The sequence below is a fragment of the Globicephala melas genome, chromosome 12 (genome assembly GCF_963455315.2).
Source record: "Globicephala melas chromosome 12, mGloMel1.2, whole genome shotgun sequence".
In the NCBI taxonomy this organism is placed as follows: Eukaryota; Metazoa; Chordata; class Mammalia; order Artiodactyla; family Delphinidae; genus Globicephala; species Globicephala melas.
Window position 1 is genome coordinate 78,100,864 of NC_083325.1, and position 18,735 is coordinate 78,119,598.

Sequence of the window (18,735 nt, forward strand, 5' to 3'; positions counted from 1 at the left end):
ATACCTTTAAATATTTACCTGATTATAGCTTGACATTAAAGCAGTTTACATAAAGAGTCATGGATTTTGGGAGACCAAACCTGAAATATCAAGAAACACGCAACTTATATGATTCTGAGGATGTAATACTTCTTTGATTCCGTGAATAACTTAAACCATGAAACGAGTTGTAATGCTGAGTAATTACAGCTAATATTTGCGCAGTGTTTTATAGTATTTTACGCAGCAGTTTTACACTCATTTCAATAGTCTTTGCGAGAATCTCATGTAGGAGAGATTATTATACTATTGTTGTTGTAGGTGAAGAACCGAGACTCAGAGCTACGATTACTTGCTCTAGCATAATGGGGGAGTGAGACAGGGCTTCATATTTGTGCAGCTCTTTCAAACTCTTCTCTAGGAGCTCATCATTTACCACTTACACTGTGCATCTTCTGATAATATCAGTAGGCCACATTTTTATCTTAGCCTCCTCTGTGCTACAGATCCTCCAGACTGTGTCTTAATCTTTATCAGTAAGTCCCAACCTGCAATGCTCTGGGAGAACAACCCCAGCACATAGCCAAAGCCGTGGTGGCAGACGCCCACACACCTTCACTTTGGTAGAGAAGAGACGGTCCTGGAGAACCCCGTCATGGAGGAAGACAGGTGTCTCTAAGAGCAAAAGGCCATCCAGAGTGGCCACAGACGGAAAGAGGACCACCTTCCAATGCCAGTCTCCAATGCAGGAAACATCCCAAGTAAGAGCCAGAAAGAAAGTTTGCAAGGCCCATCGCCTCATGAGTACTTATCCAACTGGCATCTCCCCTCTGTCTTCATCTGAGAGACCAAATCTTGTAATCTTCCCTTGCTCTGCCCCTACCAGACCCTCCTGGAGGGGGTGAATTCAGATCTCACAACACTCACAGGCACCACTGCAAACTATCACGTGTCCCGGGGAGGTTTCACTTTGAGATGATCTCTGAAGTTGTCAAGGGAGACATTGTGTGTTTGTGTGTGTGTGTGAGTGTTAAAATAAGCCTAAACTTTATAATATAGACAGCATACTAGTTTTAAATAATAAACATGCTTTGTAAATTATTGCTGGAGCTCCCTTAGGCCTGGAATCCTTCTTAGCACCCTCCTTTATGAATTCTATTCCTAGTATTTTAGTACTTTCACATCTGTATTTTTTGCTGTACTTCCCTCTTCCTTCACATTGGTTCTCCATCTCCTCCTTTATTATTGGGGAGACCTTTCCTATCCCTTGAACTTAATAAGCAGCTTCTTTACCTGTAGAAACTGCCTAGAATCATCACCTGCTGGATTGCCGTATTCTCTCTGATATGAGCTCCCAATCCATAGTGGAGAGTGGCAAGGATCTGGCAAGTTCCTTGGGGCTGACCCAGCAGCAGGTCACATTAGGAGTGTAGGCATGGAGTTACCAGACAGAACATGGAAACCAGAGTCCCCGGCTTCCCTAAATACAGTCCTGGACTGCCAGCCAGGCTTCTCTCCCCGCCTTTTAGCTGTGAAAACACTGCTGTGCCCATGGGAGCTCTAAGAGGAGATTTCTCTTTGTCTCAACTCTCTCTTAGCCAGATCACTATTTCATTTAAAAAAAAAAAAAAGCTGTACTTCTCCAGTGTCACCAGTTTGTCTTTATTTTCTGAACACCAAATCTTGAAAGAGACTTTTTTTCCCTTTGCTTTGGCACTCAGAAGCTTAGATCCTAATTGATCTCCAGCAGATGTGAAGATCTTATTGCCTGGACGACCTATAGTTCATGTACTACCTGCCTCTCTACCTTCATCTTACGATTCTCCTTTTATTTTCCTCTTCCCCTCACTTTCATTATGTAAGCATTTGCATTTTCTGATAGTGTATAATAACTTACCGGAAATTCTTTTTTTTTTTTTTTTTTTTGCTGTACGTGGGCCTCTCACTGTTGTGGCCTGTCTCGCTGTGGAGCACAGGCTCCGGACGCGCAGGCTTAGTGGCCATGGCTCATGGGCCCAGCCATTCCGTGGCATGTGGGATCCTCCCGGACCGGGGCACGAACCCGTGTCCCCTGCATCGGCAGTCGGACTCCCAACCACTGCGCCACCAGGGAAGCCCTATCTTAAATTCTTTTATTGAACAAGATCAAATATTAAAAAATAATCCTCACAGTGATTAACTAAGCCATCTCATTAGTAACATGGTTCATAGAAATGTGTTTTGTACGCACTTAGGAGCTGTTTGAAAAGATTGGAGAGGCTCTGTCGTGAAGAATGTAGCTGGGGGTGTAGTAAAAGCTCTTTGGGTGAGGGTCTTCCCAAGTGGAGCCCGAGGTCTAATAAAAAACAACCATGGTCTCTACCCAGTGCTCATCTGTGTAATGCTAACTCACATTGCAGACCTTGAACCAGAATATACTTCCATGAATTCTTGTCCCATTGGAGGGGAGCAATAAGCATCATTTTTTTTTTCCATGAAGGAGATGAACTATTTCTGTGTTTATTCAAGGAGCTTGTATTGAAATGCATGTCTTCTAGGTTCCATGGGACTGGACTTGACCCCTAATACTACATAATATCCCATAATTATCAATTATTGTTGCAGACAGTTCCTGTTTGGGATGTGAGACATCTAGAGTACATCTAGAATATTTCCAGTTAGTTGACCTGGGTTGTTGTTAGAATCATGCTTCAAAATATTGGGCTGCATCAGCCAACCAGCTTAAGTCACGTTTTGAACAGAACTCTGCAGCCAGCTAGTATCTGGATGTATTTCCACGTGTGTTTATTTCAGTCTGTTACTAATTTTAAAAGCTTAATGTATTTCCCACCCAGGCACTCTGACAGTAAAATCCTACACAAGTCAGACTTTTAGCAGGAAGCTAAATCCATTCAGGTCTCTTGTGACATGTTAATAGCACAAAGCTAGGGAAATTAAGAATATTTAACTTCCATTAAGGCATTTTATATGAAAGTCAGGGCTGCTACTAAACAGTAGAATCATCTTCCTACACGAAGTGCCTCGGGGTCTGAGTTGGAATTGTTCATTAAATTGGAAACAGGTTATTTCCTAGAGACCCAGGAGGATTTGCGAATGTTGCCCAGTGGCAGGGATGGGCTAGACCAGTTCTGAGTGTTAATCTGGCAGAACCTGTCTTATGCAGGGCTTTGCTCAAAAATACCGTAAAAGAAAATGTGCATAAAGGCAAGGGAGGAAGAAAATGACAGAAAGAATAGGGACGATCCTTTTGGAAGAGAGAAGCATGGTGTTTGCCTCCTGTTGTGTGTGTGTGTGTGTGTCTGTGTGTGTGTACATGTCATACATGCCCACACATTCATATATTCCAAGATAGGCAAGGTCTAAGAGGTATCTATTCCAACCTTCTGCCCAACTCATTTTTATAATATTTTTCAGGAGTAATATACCATATTTCCACTTAAACACCACCAGTGACAGGAAACACTATTTCACAGGGCAAATCACCCAATATGCGGACAACCCTAATGGTTAGAAATTTTTTCACAGCACTGAATGAAGGTCTTCCTCATTATTTCCTCATTGGTTCTGGTTCTCTTCCCTAGAGCCACATATAACCGACCTCATTCGTTTTCCATAAGAGAATTCTAAGTAAGTATTTGAAGGCTGTTAAGATAATTATCATGATGATGATGGTGGTAATTATCATGTAATGTGCCTTGAGCACTTCCTATAAGTACGGTGCTAAACACTTTCTATTTTTATTAATATTTGTGATGGATGAAATAGATACATTTCAAAAATTCTTTTTACAGATGAGAAAACTGAGGCTTAGAGAGTAAAGGACCTTGCCTCGGATAACAGAGCTAACAGGAAACAGAGCTAGGATTGCAAACAGCCCTCCCTAAGCAGACTCTTTTCTACCTTCACGTTAGTGACTTATACCATGAATGATGTCTGCAAGTGTATGAGTTATTTTCTCAGAAGGGGGTGTTATGGAGCCTAGATTATACCACTTTCTGCACTTAAGGGAACTGCTTGCTATGTATTTTCATGCACAACATCATCCTTTTCGTATATTCCTCTTTCACCACATCTTTCTTAGAGTGGCTTATCTTTTTAAATGCCTGTAGCAACATAAATACTGTCAGAAGCCATGTGGATAGAAAATTACATCCCTGCAGTTCCCTTTTACTGGACCAGTGATTTTTCAAGTTGATCCTTCACAAGCTGAGGTGTCTGAATCATGAGTTAGAAAAATGCCTTCCAAAGAGCACAGTACCCAGCATCAAATCACGGCTCCGTAAATATGTGTAGAATAAATGAATGGACAACGGCCTCCTGAAGAAGACGGTTTAATGTCTAGAGCTGAGAGCAGTAGAAATTGTGCTATTTACTTAAATAATAACTACATTTCCCCTATTTTTTCAGGTTGGGATTGCAGATATGTAACAAATTTGTATTTCTCTATAGACTTGATTCACCCTTGCAAATGCCTCAGGCTGCAGTTTCATTGAGAAAACTTTTTGGTTATTATACCTTTCCATTTCTACACTTCATGAAGTACCTAATTTCGTTACCATTGAAATGTCAAATTGCAAGAGCCTCTGACTTGCCTGGGAAACATGACCTCCCGTACAGGCTAAGAGGGGTTCCTGGGAGTATAAATCTGTTTTCTAAACTCTTTTCCTCAGGAACTTTAAGAAACTTACCTTTTTGGATAGGTATTTTAATAATGCCCTCTCTGTTCTGCTTGTCCATTGACATGGTATGTTCCCACATCAATGGAACAGAAACAAAGCGAAGCTGAAATATTAACCGTAAGGATTCAGGGGATTAGTGAAGGGGAAAGGGAAGAAATTTGTAGAATATACGTAAACTCTGCCTCCTATGACTAAAATACCTAATTCTTTGAATAAAAAATAGTTGCTAAGTTATCACTCATCACCTGGTATAAAGATACTTTCTATTGGGCCTTCTGATGTAGTTATAGGGGTTCAGTGGTATTTATGCAAGTTATTAAAAAATGTCCAATCTTTTAAGAAGCTTGTTTTTTATACTGCTAATGGTATTTGGTTTTGTGTTGCCTCTCCTAGGTTTGCTGGGATGGGAAACCTGCTCAAAGTCCTTACCAGGGAAATTGAAAACTACCCACATTTTTTCCTGGATTTTGAAAGTAAGTTCCAAAACTTAAAAGATTATGATGAAAACTTTTCACTTTCTTTATAGCTTGTTGATAGGGAAGCTATAAGATAAAGATTGTGTGTGATACTTAAACCACATCCAAATGTCACTCTGCATTTCTCTGAGTCTTCAAAGATCATTTCCTTCTTCCTTTTCATACATTTTCAAAACACCCCCAAAGAATATCTTTTTAATACGCCCAGGCTTTTCTTTGATTTTAGAAGCAAACAGTTATTGTAGGCCTAACATAAATCATCAACATGTATTTTCCTAATAATTTTCAAGGTTTTTTATGTCATATTCCAAAGAAAAATAGTATACATAGTAATTGACACAGATTAATATAGAACAAATATCACTAGACGTGAAAGAAAAAGTGATATATACAAGAAATGAGGCTTACAGATTTTGTATTTTTGAGTCATCTCTATTCTTTTATATTATTTGATAATTCAAAACTGTTTCAGGAGTTTAAGATATAACTTTCATTTGAAAGTTTATTTTTCTTTTGTCAAAAACTTTAAATTTTTTCCTAAGGCAAAATGGCTTATGAATCATGACTAAATACATACAGAGATTCTTTCTTACCTTGTTATTTTTTGATTGACTATATTTATAAATGAAAGACACATTCATGTTTAATCAACTAGCCTCACATTTCTACACTCACTCTTGTGTTCTCCTCTTTTTGAATTGCAGTTCCGCAATGCTAAGCATAGTTAAATGTCCTTTGTCCAGTAGTCATCTGTTCCAAACTTTAATCTGCTTTAAACTGTAATATTTCAAGTATTTTATTTATATTAAAAATAAGTTGGAACTTCCTTGCGTATACATTAAACCTTCTAACAGAGATTTTCTAAGTAAATGCTAGAAGACCCTTTTAAGATAAGCAAACCAAATGATGAAAGCTCCTTGGATGTATCTTTTTAAAATCTTTGCTATGTCTAAAATACCTACTTGAAAAGGAAAAGTGTCCCCAAAGCTCTTGCATTCTGAAAAAGATTTTTACTGTAGATTATATTCAACGAAAGAGATCTCACTTCTGATTTAACTCGGTTTGCTGTTTTTCTTGATATTTGACTGGGCTTGACTGGATTTGATTGGGTGTGGTTGGTTTTGGTTGGGCTTGGTTGGGTTTGGTAGGGTTTTGGTTGGGCTTGGTTGGGTTTGGTAGGATTTTAGTTGGGATTGGTTGGGTTTGGTTGGGTTTGGTTGGGTTTGGCTGGGTTTGGTTGGATTTGGTTGGGTTTGGCTGGGTTTGGTTGGGTTTGGTAAGAAGTACAGCTGGGAACTCAAGAGCCAGATTGATTTGATACTTCAAAAAGAATGGGCTTTTTTTACTTGTGTGACTTTTGCTACTCTTCTGTAATATACATATATCTTTGTTGTTGTTGTTACAGGAAGATTTATTAATAACTTTAAAGAATTGTTACAAAATAAATTACCCATTATTCCAACACCCTAATTTTACTACTTGCATTTTTAATTGACCCCTTCCACTTCTTGTCAAATGCACTTTACACTGTTTCATTCAGCATGCACAGAGGCCCAAATGGGGGTAAAACACCCCATTCACTCACAACTTCAGGGACATATAAACACCTAGGGGAGTTACATGCCTGTTCTTTTTTGGAAGCCCTAAATTCCACATGCATGTGTGTGTGCTTCTCACAACGACTACCAGAGTGACCCCATTTGCCTATTTCGCTGTTCTTGAATTTTGGCTTTCCATGCTTCCACATAGAATAGGGTTGAGTCCTTTGTCAAGTCTAATATCAAAATCCTTTAAAGTGATAAAAGTAAAATCTATAGGAATTTAAAGCAGTAGTTTTCAACTGATGTTCTCTGGAGCAGCAGTGTTCTGAGGCGACATCTCAGGGGATCCCCTTCCCCACCACCATAGCAAAGGGGCTTCACTTCCTCTCTGCTACAACCCAAGGACTCTGATCTGCTCAGTCTTGTACCTTGGACATTTTCTTAATATGTTATTTACGGGAAGGTCATGGTGGCTGAAGAGAACATTTAAATATCTTGAATTTTGATAACAGCTTATGGTCCCAAAATTCCATTTGTAGATATACTATAATTTCTCTAAGAGGGGGAAGTGTGGAATGGATTTCCATGTCTGGTGGCTCACTACTAGGACTAGAACTATAGTATTTAAGGAAAATATAAAACTATAAATTTATAGAAATATATAAAATCTTGTTTATTTCCCCCTCAAGACCAAGAAGAGTAACATTATTTCACTGAGACTGAGAAGATAAATCACTGGGCTGAAGTCTCACAGGGAATGATTGGGGAACTGAGATGGGAACACAGATGTCTTTGGCTTTCTTCCTCCCTCTGCTTTGATTCCCTTAAGTGCTCATCACAGACAGCTTCCAGGAAGTGCTACAGCCATCATTCTGTTCCTGATTAGAGAGAGAAGTCTTAATCATCTACAAACTAAGATGTCTCATGAAAAAAAAAAATTGGTTTCTTGATCCTGCAAATCGTATTTCCTAAAGTTGGCTTTCAAGAAAAAAGGGTGATGGACTGGAAGGGTGGGGAAGATGGGCTGTGGTCATGATTTTTCCTTGAGTATATAGATTTCAGCTCAGTACAGTAGCAGTATACTGAGAATGGTTATGAGCCTTCGTGTAAGCCACAGTGCCATCAGGGAGACAGAGCTAGACAAGAGCAGCCTTTGCCTAATGAAGCCCCAGGCAGGTGTGGAGGACAATACAGGCACACAGTTCAAGACAAAGTAAAGTAAGGGGCTTAGGAGAGGCACGGTGTGGCCTGGGAGTAGAGGGAGAAAGCATACATCAAGTTTCAGGAAATGGATGACTACAGAAGGGATTGGGGAAGTCTTCTTGCAAAGGTGGCATTTGGAATGGACTTAAAACAATGAGTGTTTTTTCTACAGATCTAGAAGACTTTTCCAAAGAGAATAGTTGAAATCCCTAAAGGAAAACTAGAGCAGGCAAGAGCTTGAGGGGATGGGAACTTCAGGTGTGCTTATACTTAAAGGGAGGTTGAGTAGTTAGAGGATCCAGGAGAGAAAGGCCACACTGAGGAGGAACCTCATCTTACTCAGTTGAGATTCCTGATGGCAGGGCTTGGACCCCACCCAGTTTGGCGACCCAGCACTCAGCCCGCATTGAGCCTGGACTGTTGGACAGTGAATGAGCCTGAGTAACAGATGCTGGCCATGTGAAGAAACAGAATAGAACAGGCTAGATCAGGCAGCCAGGAGACACGGACATTCAAGTAGGAGGGAGTGTAAATGGATTCAAATGCTAAGAGTGGTCAAGAAGGAAAAAGCTTGAAAAGGGGATGACAGATTGGGCAGTTAACTGCCCAACAGATTCAGGATTTATCACTTTGAGTACAGAGGCTGGATTACAAAAGAGTTAAGGAGGAAGAAGTAGAAGGAGGAAGGAAGGCTGAACAATATACAGCAACAACTCAAAGGCCTTTGGCACCTCTACTTTGAGTGTTGAATATTCTTTTTGAAGTCACTGATGGAATATAATTGAACTGGGTCAAATAGATATAATTAGGTTGGGTCAAAATATAATACAAAATTAGACACATCTGTCCTTAGGTTTTCCAGTTGTGTGGATCTGATTTAAATTTTTTGCCCTTTGCAGAGGGTTTTACAGTTTATGGTCACATTTCTACACGATCACTTAACGTCTTTTTATTGTTGTTTTTTCATCCCACTACTGTTTTCTTTTCATGAACAGAAGTTTTACATTTTGATGAAGTGTTATTTTTTTCCTTTTTTACTAAGTTCATGCTGTATCTTCTTTAAGAAATCATGCCTATTCCACGGTCATAAAGATATCCTACTACATTTCCTTATGAAAGTTTTAGAATCTTAAGCTTTACATTAGGTCAATGGTCAATCCTTAACTAATTTTTGTGTGTGTTATGAGAGAGGTGTTGGGTTTATTTTTTTTTCATGTGATATAAAATTATTCTAGCGCAGGGAGATTGCTTTAGTGCCCTTATCATAATTTAGTCAACTATAATATGTATCGGGCTACTTCTGGACCTTTTATTCTCTCTCATTGCTTGATTGATCCCTTTCACCAATGAATACCAAAACGTAACAACTAATAAATCTTAAAGTCAGGAAGAGTAAGTCCTTCAACTTTGTTCTTTCTCAAGATGTTTTGAGTATTCTAGCTCCTTTACTTTTCTAAATAATTTTATTTATCTTTTATAAGCCTTTAATGTCTACAGAAAATCTTGCTGGGATATTGATTATAATTACATAAAATCTAGGGATCGATTTGGAGAGAATTGACATCTAGGTAGTATTGATTCCTCCCACCTATGAATATGGTCTATGTTTTCATTTGTTTAGATATTCTTTAATTTCATTCAGCAGTGTTTTATAGTTTTTCGAGGTCCCACATAACTTCTGTTAAATGTACCTTCAAGCCTGCCATATTTTGACCATAACAGCTTTCTTGTGCTTACTGTTTGCAATGGTATATATTTCCCCATTCTGTCTGCCTTTATCTTTATAGCATGTTTCTCATAAACAACACATAGTTGGCCCAATTTTTTTCATCCAAGCTGATAATATCTACCTTTTTATTGGCATGTTCAGCCCATGTACATTTAATTACTGTTCGTATTTGAGTGTATCTTGGTGTTGTTTCCATTTGTTCCATTTCTGCTCTTGGTGTCTCAATGTTTTCCTGCCTTTCGATTAAATCAAATAATTTTTAGTATTCTCTTTTGTCTTTTATGTTGACGTTTTAGTTATGCTTCTTGGTGCTTACTTTAGAGATTATTATATACATCTTTAACTTATTGCCATCTGTCTTCAAAATGTATTCTTTACGTCATGAAGAATTTAAGAAACTTATCACGGTACACATCCAATCACCACCCTTCCACCCTTTGTGCTCTTGCTATATGTTTTGCTTCTATGTACATATGTTATAAACTCCTCATTACAATATCTTTTTTTAACTTTAAACTTGCAATAGTCTCTTAAACGTGTATATGTTTGTATTTGTAATCTTAATAGATCTTTTATATTTTCTCACACATTTTCTTATTCCAGTGTTCTCCATTCCTTCTGACATAAGTAGGTCTCTTTGGTATTATTCCACTTCCCTGTGGAAAGGATTTGGATGGCATCTTGTGCTTATATCGTACATGACTTATTCAGTATCTGGCATAGACCTGGGCATGAAGTATAAGCTTAGGAATTTTGATTTCTTCACTGATGCTAATTCAGTAACTATCTGCAGAACATCTCCTGCATCCTAGCATTAGGAAGGACCAGCAGAAGTGGGGGTGGTGTCTTAGTGGAGCAGAGAAGCATGGGGGGAAAGACATAGAGCACATAAATATAGGAACATTAGAAGAACATGAACTTTTTTTCAAGGAGTATATAACTTTATTGGGGAGATCAGATGCAAACACATTGAAGAGACAGTAGGGCAGGTAGCAGAGAAGTCTGTAATAGAGAGAGCAAGTGATGGGCTGGCCAAAAGAAGTACAGGTTCTAGGCTGGGCCGAAGATGTGTTTCTTAGAACATAGCAACTGAAAAATGATTTTCTTATAAGAAAAACCAACCTTTATGAGCATAATAGGAATGCCAAAAACAATAATGGTAGTTGATGGGGAAGGAGGTGGGGTTAAGAGGGAAATTCTAAAGCTTCCAAACCACTGTCCTCTCAGGAAGGGTCTGAATATTTTGACCTGTTAGGACTACAGTCTCCTACTCTTTAAAGCAAGGGAGGGGGCGCTGTCAGAGTAGGCGATCATCTGGGCTTTCTTTGTTGACTCAGGCCACTTCCTGCTGCTACTGATCTCTTCTTTCATCTCTCCCTCTCCGGTACCCTCACATCTGCTGAGGTTGTTCACAGGAGGCTAGATAATCTTAGAAGAGTAAAGGAGGAAAATAAAGAATGTTTTTGGTCACTTTACAAATGAAACAACACAAACAAAGAGCAAAGGAACAGAACAGACTGGGGAAGGAATTTGTTTATGCCATCGTAGGGATTCATTCACAAAGATTCTTGCAGTTTCTAGCACTTTTGCTTTTTAAGCGCTTTTCATCTGTCAACATCCTCATTACGCTCCTACATGTCATAGACCCCACAGGAACATACAGGGAGGAGACGGGGCTCTTGTTAGCTTCCCTCCCTTTACCGAGAATTAATATGAGACCCAGAGAGATTAATAGGGTTTCCCTGAGGTCTCATGTTTAGTGAGTGGTAAAACTGATGGTAGGATCTGGGTCTCCAAAACTACATCCTTGGAACTCCCCCTTCCCCCATGACATCACAGGGATCTCACAGCACGTGAATGAAATAAACAGGCCCTCGAGTATCTTAACCCTCCCTGTTCTTTGCAGTCCCTCATCTGATTGTTCCTTGGGAAGGGGCTCTGGCATGTGATGGCTAATGCTCCTGTACAAATAAATACGTCAACCAGTCACACTTACTTACATCTTCCAATGGACCTTCACCATTTTACGTTGTTTCTGTAAGCGGTTAGTATTGTGCTATAAATCATTTCCATTTTGCATGCCCAAATTTTAATATTAGATAGTTATGTTTCTTAGTTTATCCTGAAGGGGCGAGGTGTGGAGAAGTGAGGAAGTGGGTGGGGAGGAAGGGCCATAGATTTAATTTATGGCTTTGGCAGATTCTTTCTGCTGTACCTTTCTTCTGTGTTTATACAACAACCAGTGGGGTACAGAGATAGGGATGTATCCTATTGATGAAATACCAGGGCTTCCTTCCAAGCCAAAGACATCTCCAAATAAATGGTGTCTTCTTCTCACATTATCTTTGGTTAATTTGTTTGATTCTCTGTCAGCTTTTCCACACAGTACTGAATAGGTTGTTGGGAAAAGGTGTGTGGGTTCCCGGTGCTTGTAGAGACAGGGCGCGTCCTTGGCTGATTTGCAGAGATAAGAACCCTTTGATTTGACAGCCCTGCTCTGGGTTGAACCCTGCTGCCTTGCCCTGGGGTATGTTCGCCAAAGATGTCCATTCCTGACAAACAAAGCCCATGGCCACCTTCCTCTCCATCAGCACAGTGGAATGCCAAGCATTCTGCTTTCAGTAAATACCACAATCCTCCACTGTGAAACCTCTACCTGACCCTGGTGACTCCAAAATGCTGGCAGGGAATATCCACTGTCACTAGCAAATTGAGCTAAAGGAGGATAAATAGATCCCCTGTAAACAGAATGAATACTGTTTAACTTTCTTAATTGATAAGATGGTACTTTTCCATTAAAAATTCTAGGCACTTGGAATTCAGCAAGTTCTTAACAATAAATATATGTGTTCAAGGTCACAGTGCACATGATACATTTTCATACTTTCTACAATAGCACGTCCGGAAGAGGGGGTTTAACCCGGGGAAAAGCCTGGATAGGCTCGTTCCAGGGCTCCTAGAATTGTTGGTTTCTGAAATTGCCTGTGTAAATCACAGGGGTTTTTAACAGCTTCATCGTGAGACAGGAACAGCCCAGCTTTCTGTAACCATCCTCCTTAATTTTGATGAAATAACTGATGATTAGAAATTTAGAATGTGATTCTTAGAAAAAATATCACCAAATAATTCACTGACTGCAACTGGGAATAATGACCCATTTCCATCATTAATATTATTGGGGGGCATTTGTGTGTGCCTGTGTGTGTGTATACCTTTGACTAAAGGTCAATCTCTGTGTTAAAAATAGAAAAACAAAACCCATAATTCAGAGTTCCTGTTCACTCAGCAAATGCTTTAGGAGGTTGCTGACAGGTTAAATATAGTAACCTTTTCAATCACTAATTCTTCAAGGTCTTTTCCAAGATGTCTCTCCTTGACATCCGAAGAGACAGTACATTTTAAAAACATGGTGACCAACTGAATCTGAATCTGGAGAATGCCAAAAGTATAGACCCCAGAGCCTCTCAAAGGACTACTCCAAAATGATAACAGCCTTAGAATTGGGAGAACAAACATTAAACGCAGTTTTTCACTCATCAAATATTCTATTAATGTGTTAACCACACTGAGGAAACGTTGACGCTGTAAATAAATGATGGAAGATTTAAAAACACAATGTTAATGAAGATGTGAACAGCCAATCTGATTGTAGGTGAGTGCATATTATCTTCATGGTAATAGAGAGACAGGCAGCACTGTTAGACAAGACAGAAGAGAGGATCTGGAAGTAATAGGATCTTCATTTCTTTTGCTGCTTCCCACAGCCCACGTTCTCTGTCACCTGGTCAATTTCCTCATTTATTCATTGAGTCATGACATGTTTAGTGAGTGTCTCCAGTGGGTAGGGCATATGGGAGCACTAAGGACAAGAATACAGACCCTGTCTCCAGAGATCTCAGAATTCAAAGCCAAGCAGAAAAACCATCACAAAACAATGTGAGAAGTATATTTAAATCATATGTTTCAACTATTCAGCACATTTTTCTACCAGCATCTACTGCGTGCCAGGCACTGTGTTAGGTCCTGGAGATACGATATCAAATGGAACAAATAAGGCCTGAGTCTTACAGGCTCAGAGATCAGATTCTCACTAATGAGTCCTAAGTGTCTGATCATGTAGCTGGGGGATCAAAGTGGGATGAATCATGAACTTAGGGATTTGGGCCAATACCAAATGTCACTTAGGGTTACACAGTCCTTTTCCCATTTGAAAAAAGAAGAAGACAGACAGATTAGGGCTTCTTCCAGTTGGGACTCTCTGCCTCAGAAGTTGATGCCACTTGTGATTTGAGTCCCCTGAGACTCTTAGAGCTGCCTGGCCCAGAAGACAGGGACTGTGCTGCTGGCCCCAAGGGCTTAATTATTAGCTGGAAGAAAAGGTGACTTAAGTTCCTTGACAGAGGAGAGCGGAAAAAACTAGGGCTTGCAATAAGCCTAGCAAATTATGGAAGAAAATGAGCCAGTGCATTTCTAAGTCAGAATCATTCCCAAAGAAGGAATGATGGCTTGGATTTCTCCCACCCCTCCCTACCCCATCCCTGTCGAACAGGTCCACATGAGAAACATTTCCAATAGGACACTAGGATATCTGCCAAAAGAAATGTTTTCCCAGAGAGGGAGGCTGGGGACTGAGGGTCCTGTTTCACAGATCACTCTGGCTAGCAGGAGGGAGTTACTGCAGGCCGGAAGTGATTCACCATAGCCCCCAACTCTGCCACCTCTGGGAGAGAAGTGGTGTCGTCCTCCATGTCACTCGTCCAGCTCTTTGTGGTCACATCAACGTCAATGTGAATTTGTATTAGAAAGTGTCACTTCGCCTGGGATGGAGAGATGCTTGCCTGTCTGTGGCCAGTACCACTTTTAGGCCACTCTCCTGGAAACTGTCTTACTTTTGAAGCACTTAAGAAAGGCCTCTGTTTTTAAAAACTGAGTTTGAAATCTTTCTCCTTTGGTGTTTCAGTAAGCATCAAAAGAATGGGGGCTTTTTGTTTTTGTTTTTCCAATGCTCCTCTTCTAGACCACTTGGCTTTAATTCTGTTTTGTTTAAAACTGATCAAGTGGTGACTTGCTAAGACGGAGTCATATGACAGCCAAGATTAGGAGCCTTTTCTGTTCTCCAAGTGCCTTCCTCTCCCATACTTCTTTGTATTGATATTCAAATAGACTTACCTCTCAGAATCTTGGTCCCAGACTCTCTTTTCCTTTTCCTTCTCAAATATAAATCTCTATAGGAAATTGTCTTTGTGTTTAGCTTGTGAGTTTTCGATACTTTCATCCAAAGGCGAAAGGATTTGAGTCAAGAGTATTTGATTTTTTGTTCTCTAGGATCTTTGCATTTTTGTCATATGTTTTCTTCCCTGACTTTCTTCTTACTTGGGAATTGCCAGCCTTACCCTGGAATTCTGTTCATTGAAATGTGTCCCTCAGTTACAGGCTTCCTAGCTTGTGGGTTTTAGGTTTCTGTTTAAGACGCCATATTGCTTTTAGAAAAGTTTGGGAAAACAGGAAAAGATGAAATATATAGTATATTGTGACAAACATTTTACCTGAGACAACTTACCAGGTGTTTGGGGGAAGCAGGAGAAGGATAGCAAAGGATAAAGGGGAAACATGTTTCTTTCTCTCCTCTGCTTCCCAGGCTGGATTCAACAATGTAACCTGGCAGGTCCCTTTCCTCTTTCAAGTCCAGCCATTCTTGGGCCACCTGCCAAGTCTTCCTCCTGCTTTTCATGGGCGCCCTCCCTTGGGGCTTCCAGCCAGCCAGCTCCAGTCCCAGCCCTTACATGGAGCAGTTTCCGCTTCTCCCAGACCACACTCATCTCTCCCTTCTCTGCACCCCGGTGCACGTGTACTTTAGGCCCTCCTCATCCGCTAGTTGAAATCCGTCTCATTTGTAGAAGGAACAGGTTGCAGGGTTTCTGAGTAATCTCTGAGGGCCTATGATTTCTTTTCTTTTAAAGAGAATTACTATGCACTGGTGAATTTCACCCTTCATTTCCCAGGTAACTCCACCAATTTCTTAGGCCTTAACAGGACCTGAGAAATAAAATGATCTAAAAATCTCCATGGGCATCACTTCTCGGAGGTCTGGCCTTGCATTAGTATAGGTCCAGCAGATGGTGACTGAAGCAGGAGCAACCACATCTGGCCCACGTCTACTCTGATACTCAGCCTTTCTGAAGACCCAGTTGGCATGGTCAATGCCTCACTTAAAAATTACCTATTTTATGAATTCTGTTTTTTCTGACCCCCACCAAGATTAGTCAAAACTGGGATTTGATCTGGGCAATGTTCGACCAGGTATGACTCCATCCCACCTTTCATTAGTGAGGTCCGCTGGGAGAATTCAGAGCCTTAGGACTTGGATTTTTGAAAACAGATTTTTAGGAGATGACATCTATCCCCTTTCTCTGTTAGCAGTGCCTTCGTTTTAGATGCAGATTAACTTCCTAACTAGCCTGGGCAAGAAACCTATTTTGTAGGCATCGTGAGATAAATAACACCCAATCTTTACCACCATTCAACTTCCACCCACTAGCCCCCCACAAAATACTCCTGCAGACAAGAGCAAACACTGGCTCCAGGAATGTAAGCAAGTAGGAATTCACTGAGGGGCTAAGGGGACGTTTCTGTGGCTGTTTGAATGCGTTCTTCATTATTTAAGCTTAAATGTGCTACTTATTTTTGTGGATAAATTTCACGGTTAATACCAAAGATGAACAGTACAGGAGCCTTTAAAACTCCTGGCACTCCTTGAGTTCATGTTCAAAGAGAAACCCCAAAGCTTTCTACAGATCATTGTGTTCCAGAAAGATACATCTCTGTCATGGCTCTGAAGGATTCATTATCTAATATTTTAAGCTTTTGTAGTATGGAAATATAAGGGAGACTATTTTCCTATCTATACTCAGATTCACAGACTTTCAATCATAACAGAAATATTCAATAGCTTCTGTTAAAAGTGGATCCCAAAAGATAATGTTGATTCTTCCTATCACCCACTGTACCGCTTGGCACGTAGTAGGTATGCAAAAAACGTGACCCATACAAATAAAGGAGTGCCTGCAATGATTCCAACACGCTTTGCTTAATGTGTGTGAAATGTTGATGACTATTTTGAACTGAGTAATGGGCAGAATTTCTGTTCGTTTTCCTTTCTTAGCACCTTGTTATGTTAAAGAGTAAATACTAAGCCTGCAGGAGTTAAAATAGGATTGTCTAGCAGGTAGAACTGAATGCCGAGCCTCTTCTCGGGCTGTTTATAAACACAAGCCCTCTGTGTCTTTTGGTTTCCCATCTGCTTAGATGCCCAGCCCACAGAAGGAGAGAGGGAAATATGGAACCAGATCAGCGCCGTCCTCCAGGATTCCGAGAGCATCCTCGCAGACCTGCAGGCTTACAAGGGCGCGGGGCCAGAGATCCGAGACGTATGCCAATAATAATACTGAGCTGACAGCACCCTTGGTGGAGAAAGGAAACCCATGCACGCACACACACAGCAAGATTAAGTAATAGCCCTAGTGTTTCCTAGCGTACTAGGAAGAACAAGGAGGTTAATGTGTCCTTAAAAAATGTATGAATGGTCCTTTTGATTCTAGTACGCTGATCTGAGCACACAGTGCTGTAGACTGTGTAAAGTGTCAGCCATTCTCTTCTCCAGCATACATTTGATATTGCAGGACTCACATTTAAACAATAATTTGTCCCTGTGTTACTTCATGTAAGGGAAACATACATATGAAATCTACGAACAACAATTGAAATAGGATTCGTAGTCTGGGTTTATATGAACTTTACAAAAATTTGTAATAATTTTGGCAGGTTCTGCTAGTATCATAAACAAGAGTCATAAAAGATCTCGTTTGAAGTAGTCTGCTCGTCTGTCATCTTGGAATGACATGTGAGATTTTAAAAATAAATGCAGGGAAAACAAAACAACAAACAAAACAAAAAAGGAAAATTGTCAGTGTGACTTCTGAGACTCCATAATGCCTTCAAGGCAAGAAACTTCACACTCCTTTTGTTTGAAATAATTAATTTTGTGGAAGTATCAGCACACACACACATACTGCCACCACCATTTTCTAAAAACAAAACAAACCATGACGACAAAAACAACAAAAACACTGCTAGCGTCATAATCCTCCAGCTGCTGAAACCCAGACAAAACAGCATTTCGAAGAAACTAGCCTATTAAGAGGTTATTTTTCTACTTAGGGGTCACCGTTTAATTTAGGTAATTTAGGTACCATCACAGACCGGCAGGAATGTAATACATATTATAAAGAAAGGAAAGTACCGCAGAATCTGCATTTCCCAATGAGCACTAGCTCTACTTTAAAAGAATCAAACGGTGATGGAGGAGGACTGAATTGCTTCCAATTAAACATGCATTTGTTTTGCATTGAAGATAAGAGAAACAAGATGACGTGGTGTCTAATTGCCGAGCCATTTACATTATGTTCAAGGGCTAAGATCGCCATCCTAATTGAGCATCTTGGACGACACTCCGATGAACTGATGTCCATTGAGGAAATACACATTAGCAAAGTACAGCAGGAATCGTATCTTTTAAACTCAAATTCTTTCTCAATCTTAAGTCGTTTTGATGGGGAGCTTACTGCTTGTTTTTAAACAGACAATTCCATAATGTTTTGGCAGGCCATTCAAAATCCCAATGACATTCAGCTTCAAGAAAAAGCGTGGAATGCAGTGTGTCCTTTGGTCGTGAGGCTAAAGAGATTTTATGAGTTTTCTATCAGGCTAGGTGAGTATGCGTTTACGGTTTTCATGTCTTACATGTGAAATTCTGTTACGGCGTTTGAGAAAGCAGCAGGAAAGGTTCCGGGCGTTGGAAACTACCCCAGGTCCGTCACTGTGCATCGTCAGAGGCCACTTGTACAAAAACACCTGCCATGTCTATTTCTGTCAATCCACTTCAGAGTTTCTTCCCCTGCATTTATTGGTGCATTTAGAGTGTCTTTACTAGTGGGTGTCCCTTTGGTTTTGTTCTCAGCTACGTCTGACTCTTAACAAGTTTACCATGTCTGATCACATTTCCGAAGGACAGAGAAAATACAGGTTACCTGCTAACCCAAAAAGAAGTTGGTTGGCTGGAATCATGTGTT

The 18,735-nt window shown here is 40.2% G+C and overlaps 1 protein-coding gene across 1 annotated transcript in view; it reads left to right on the forward strand.

Moving 5' to 3' along the window:
- CYRIA (CYFIP related Rac1 interactor A) overlaps window positions 1–18,735 on the forward strand; it is a 108,391-nt gene that overhangs the window by 75,648 nt on the left and 14,008 nt on the right. Inside the window, exons 3-5 of the mRNA XM_030858359.2 lie at window positions 5,052–5,131; window positions 16,913–17,034; window positions 18,269–18,374. Coding sequence (XP_030714219.1) covers window positions 5,062–5,131; window positions 16,913–17,034; window positions 18,269–18,374 — 298 coding nt within the window. The 5' untranslated portion in view covers window positions 5,052–5,061. The remainder of the gene's footprint in view (window positions 1–5,051; window positions 5,132–16,912; window positions 17,035–18,268; window positions 18,375–18,735) is intronic.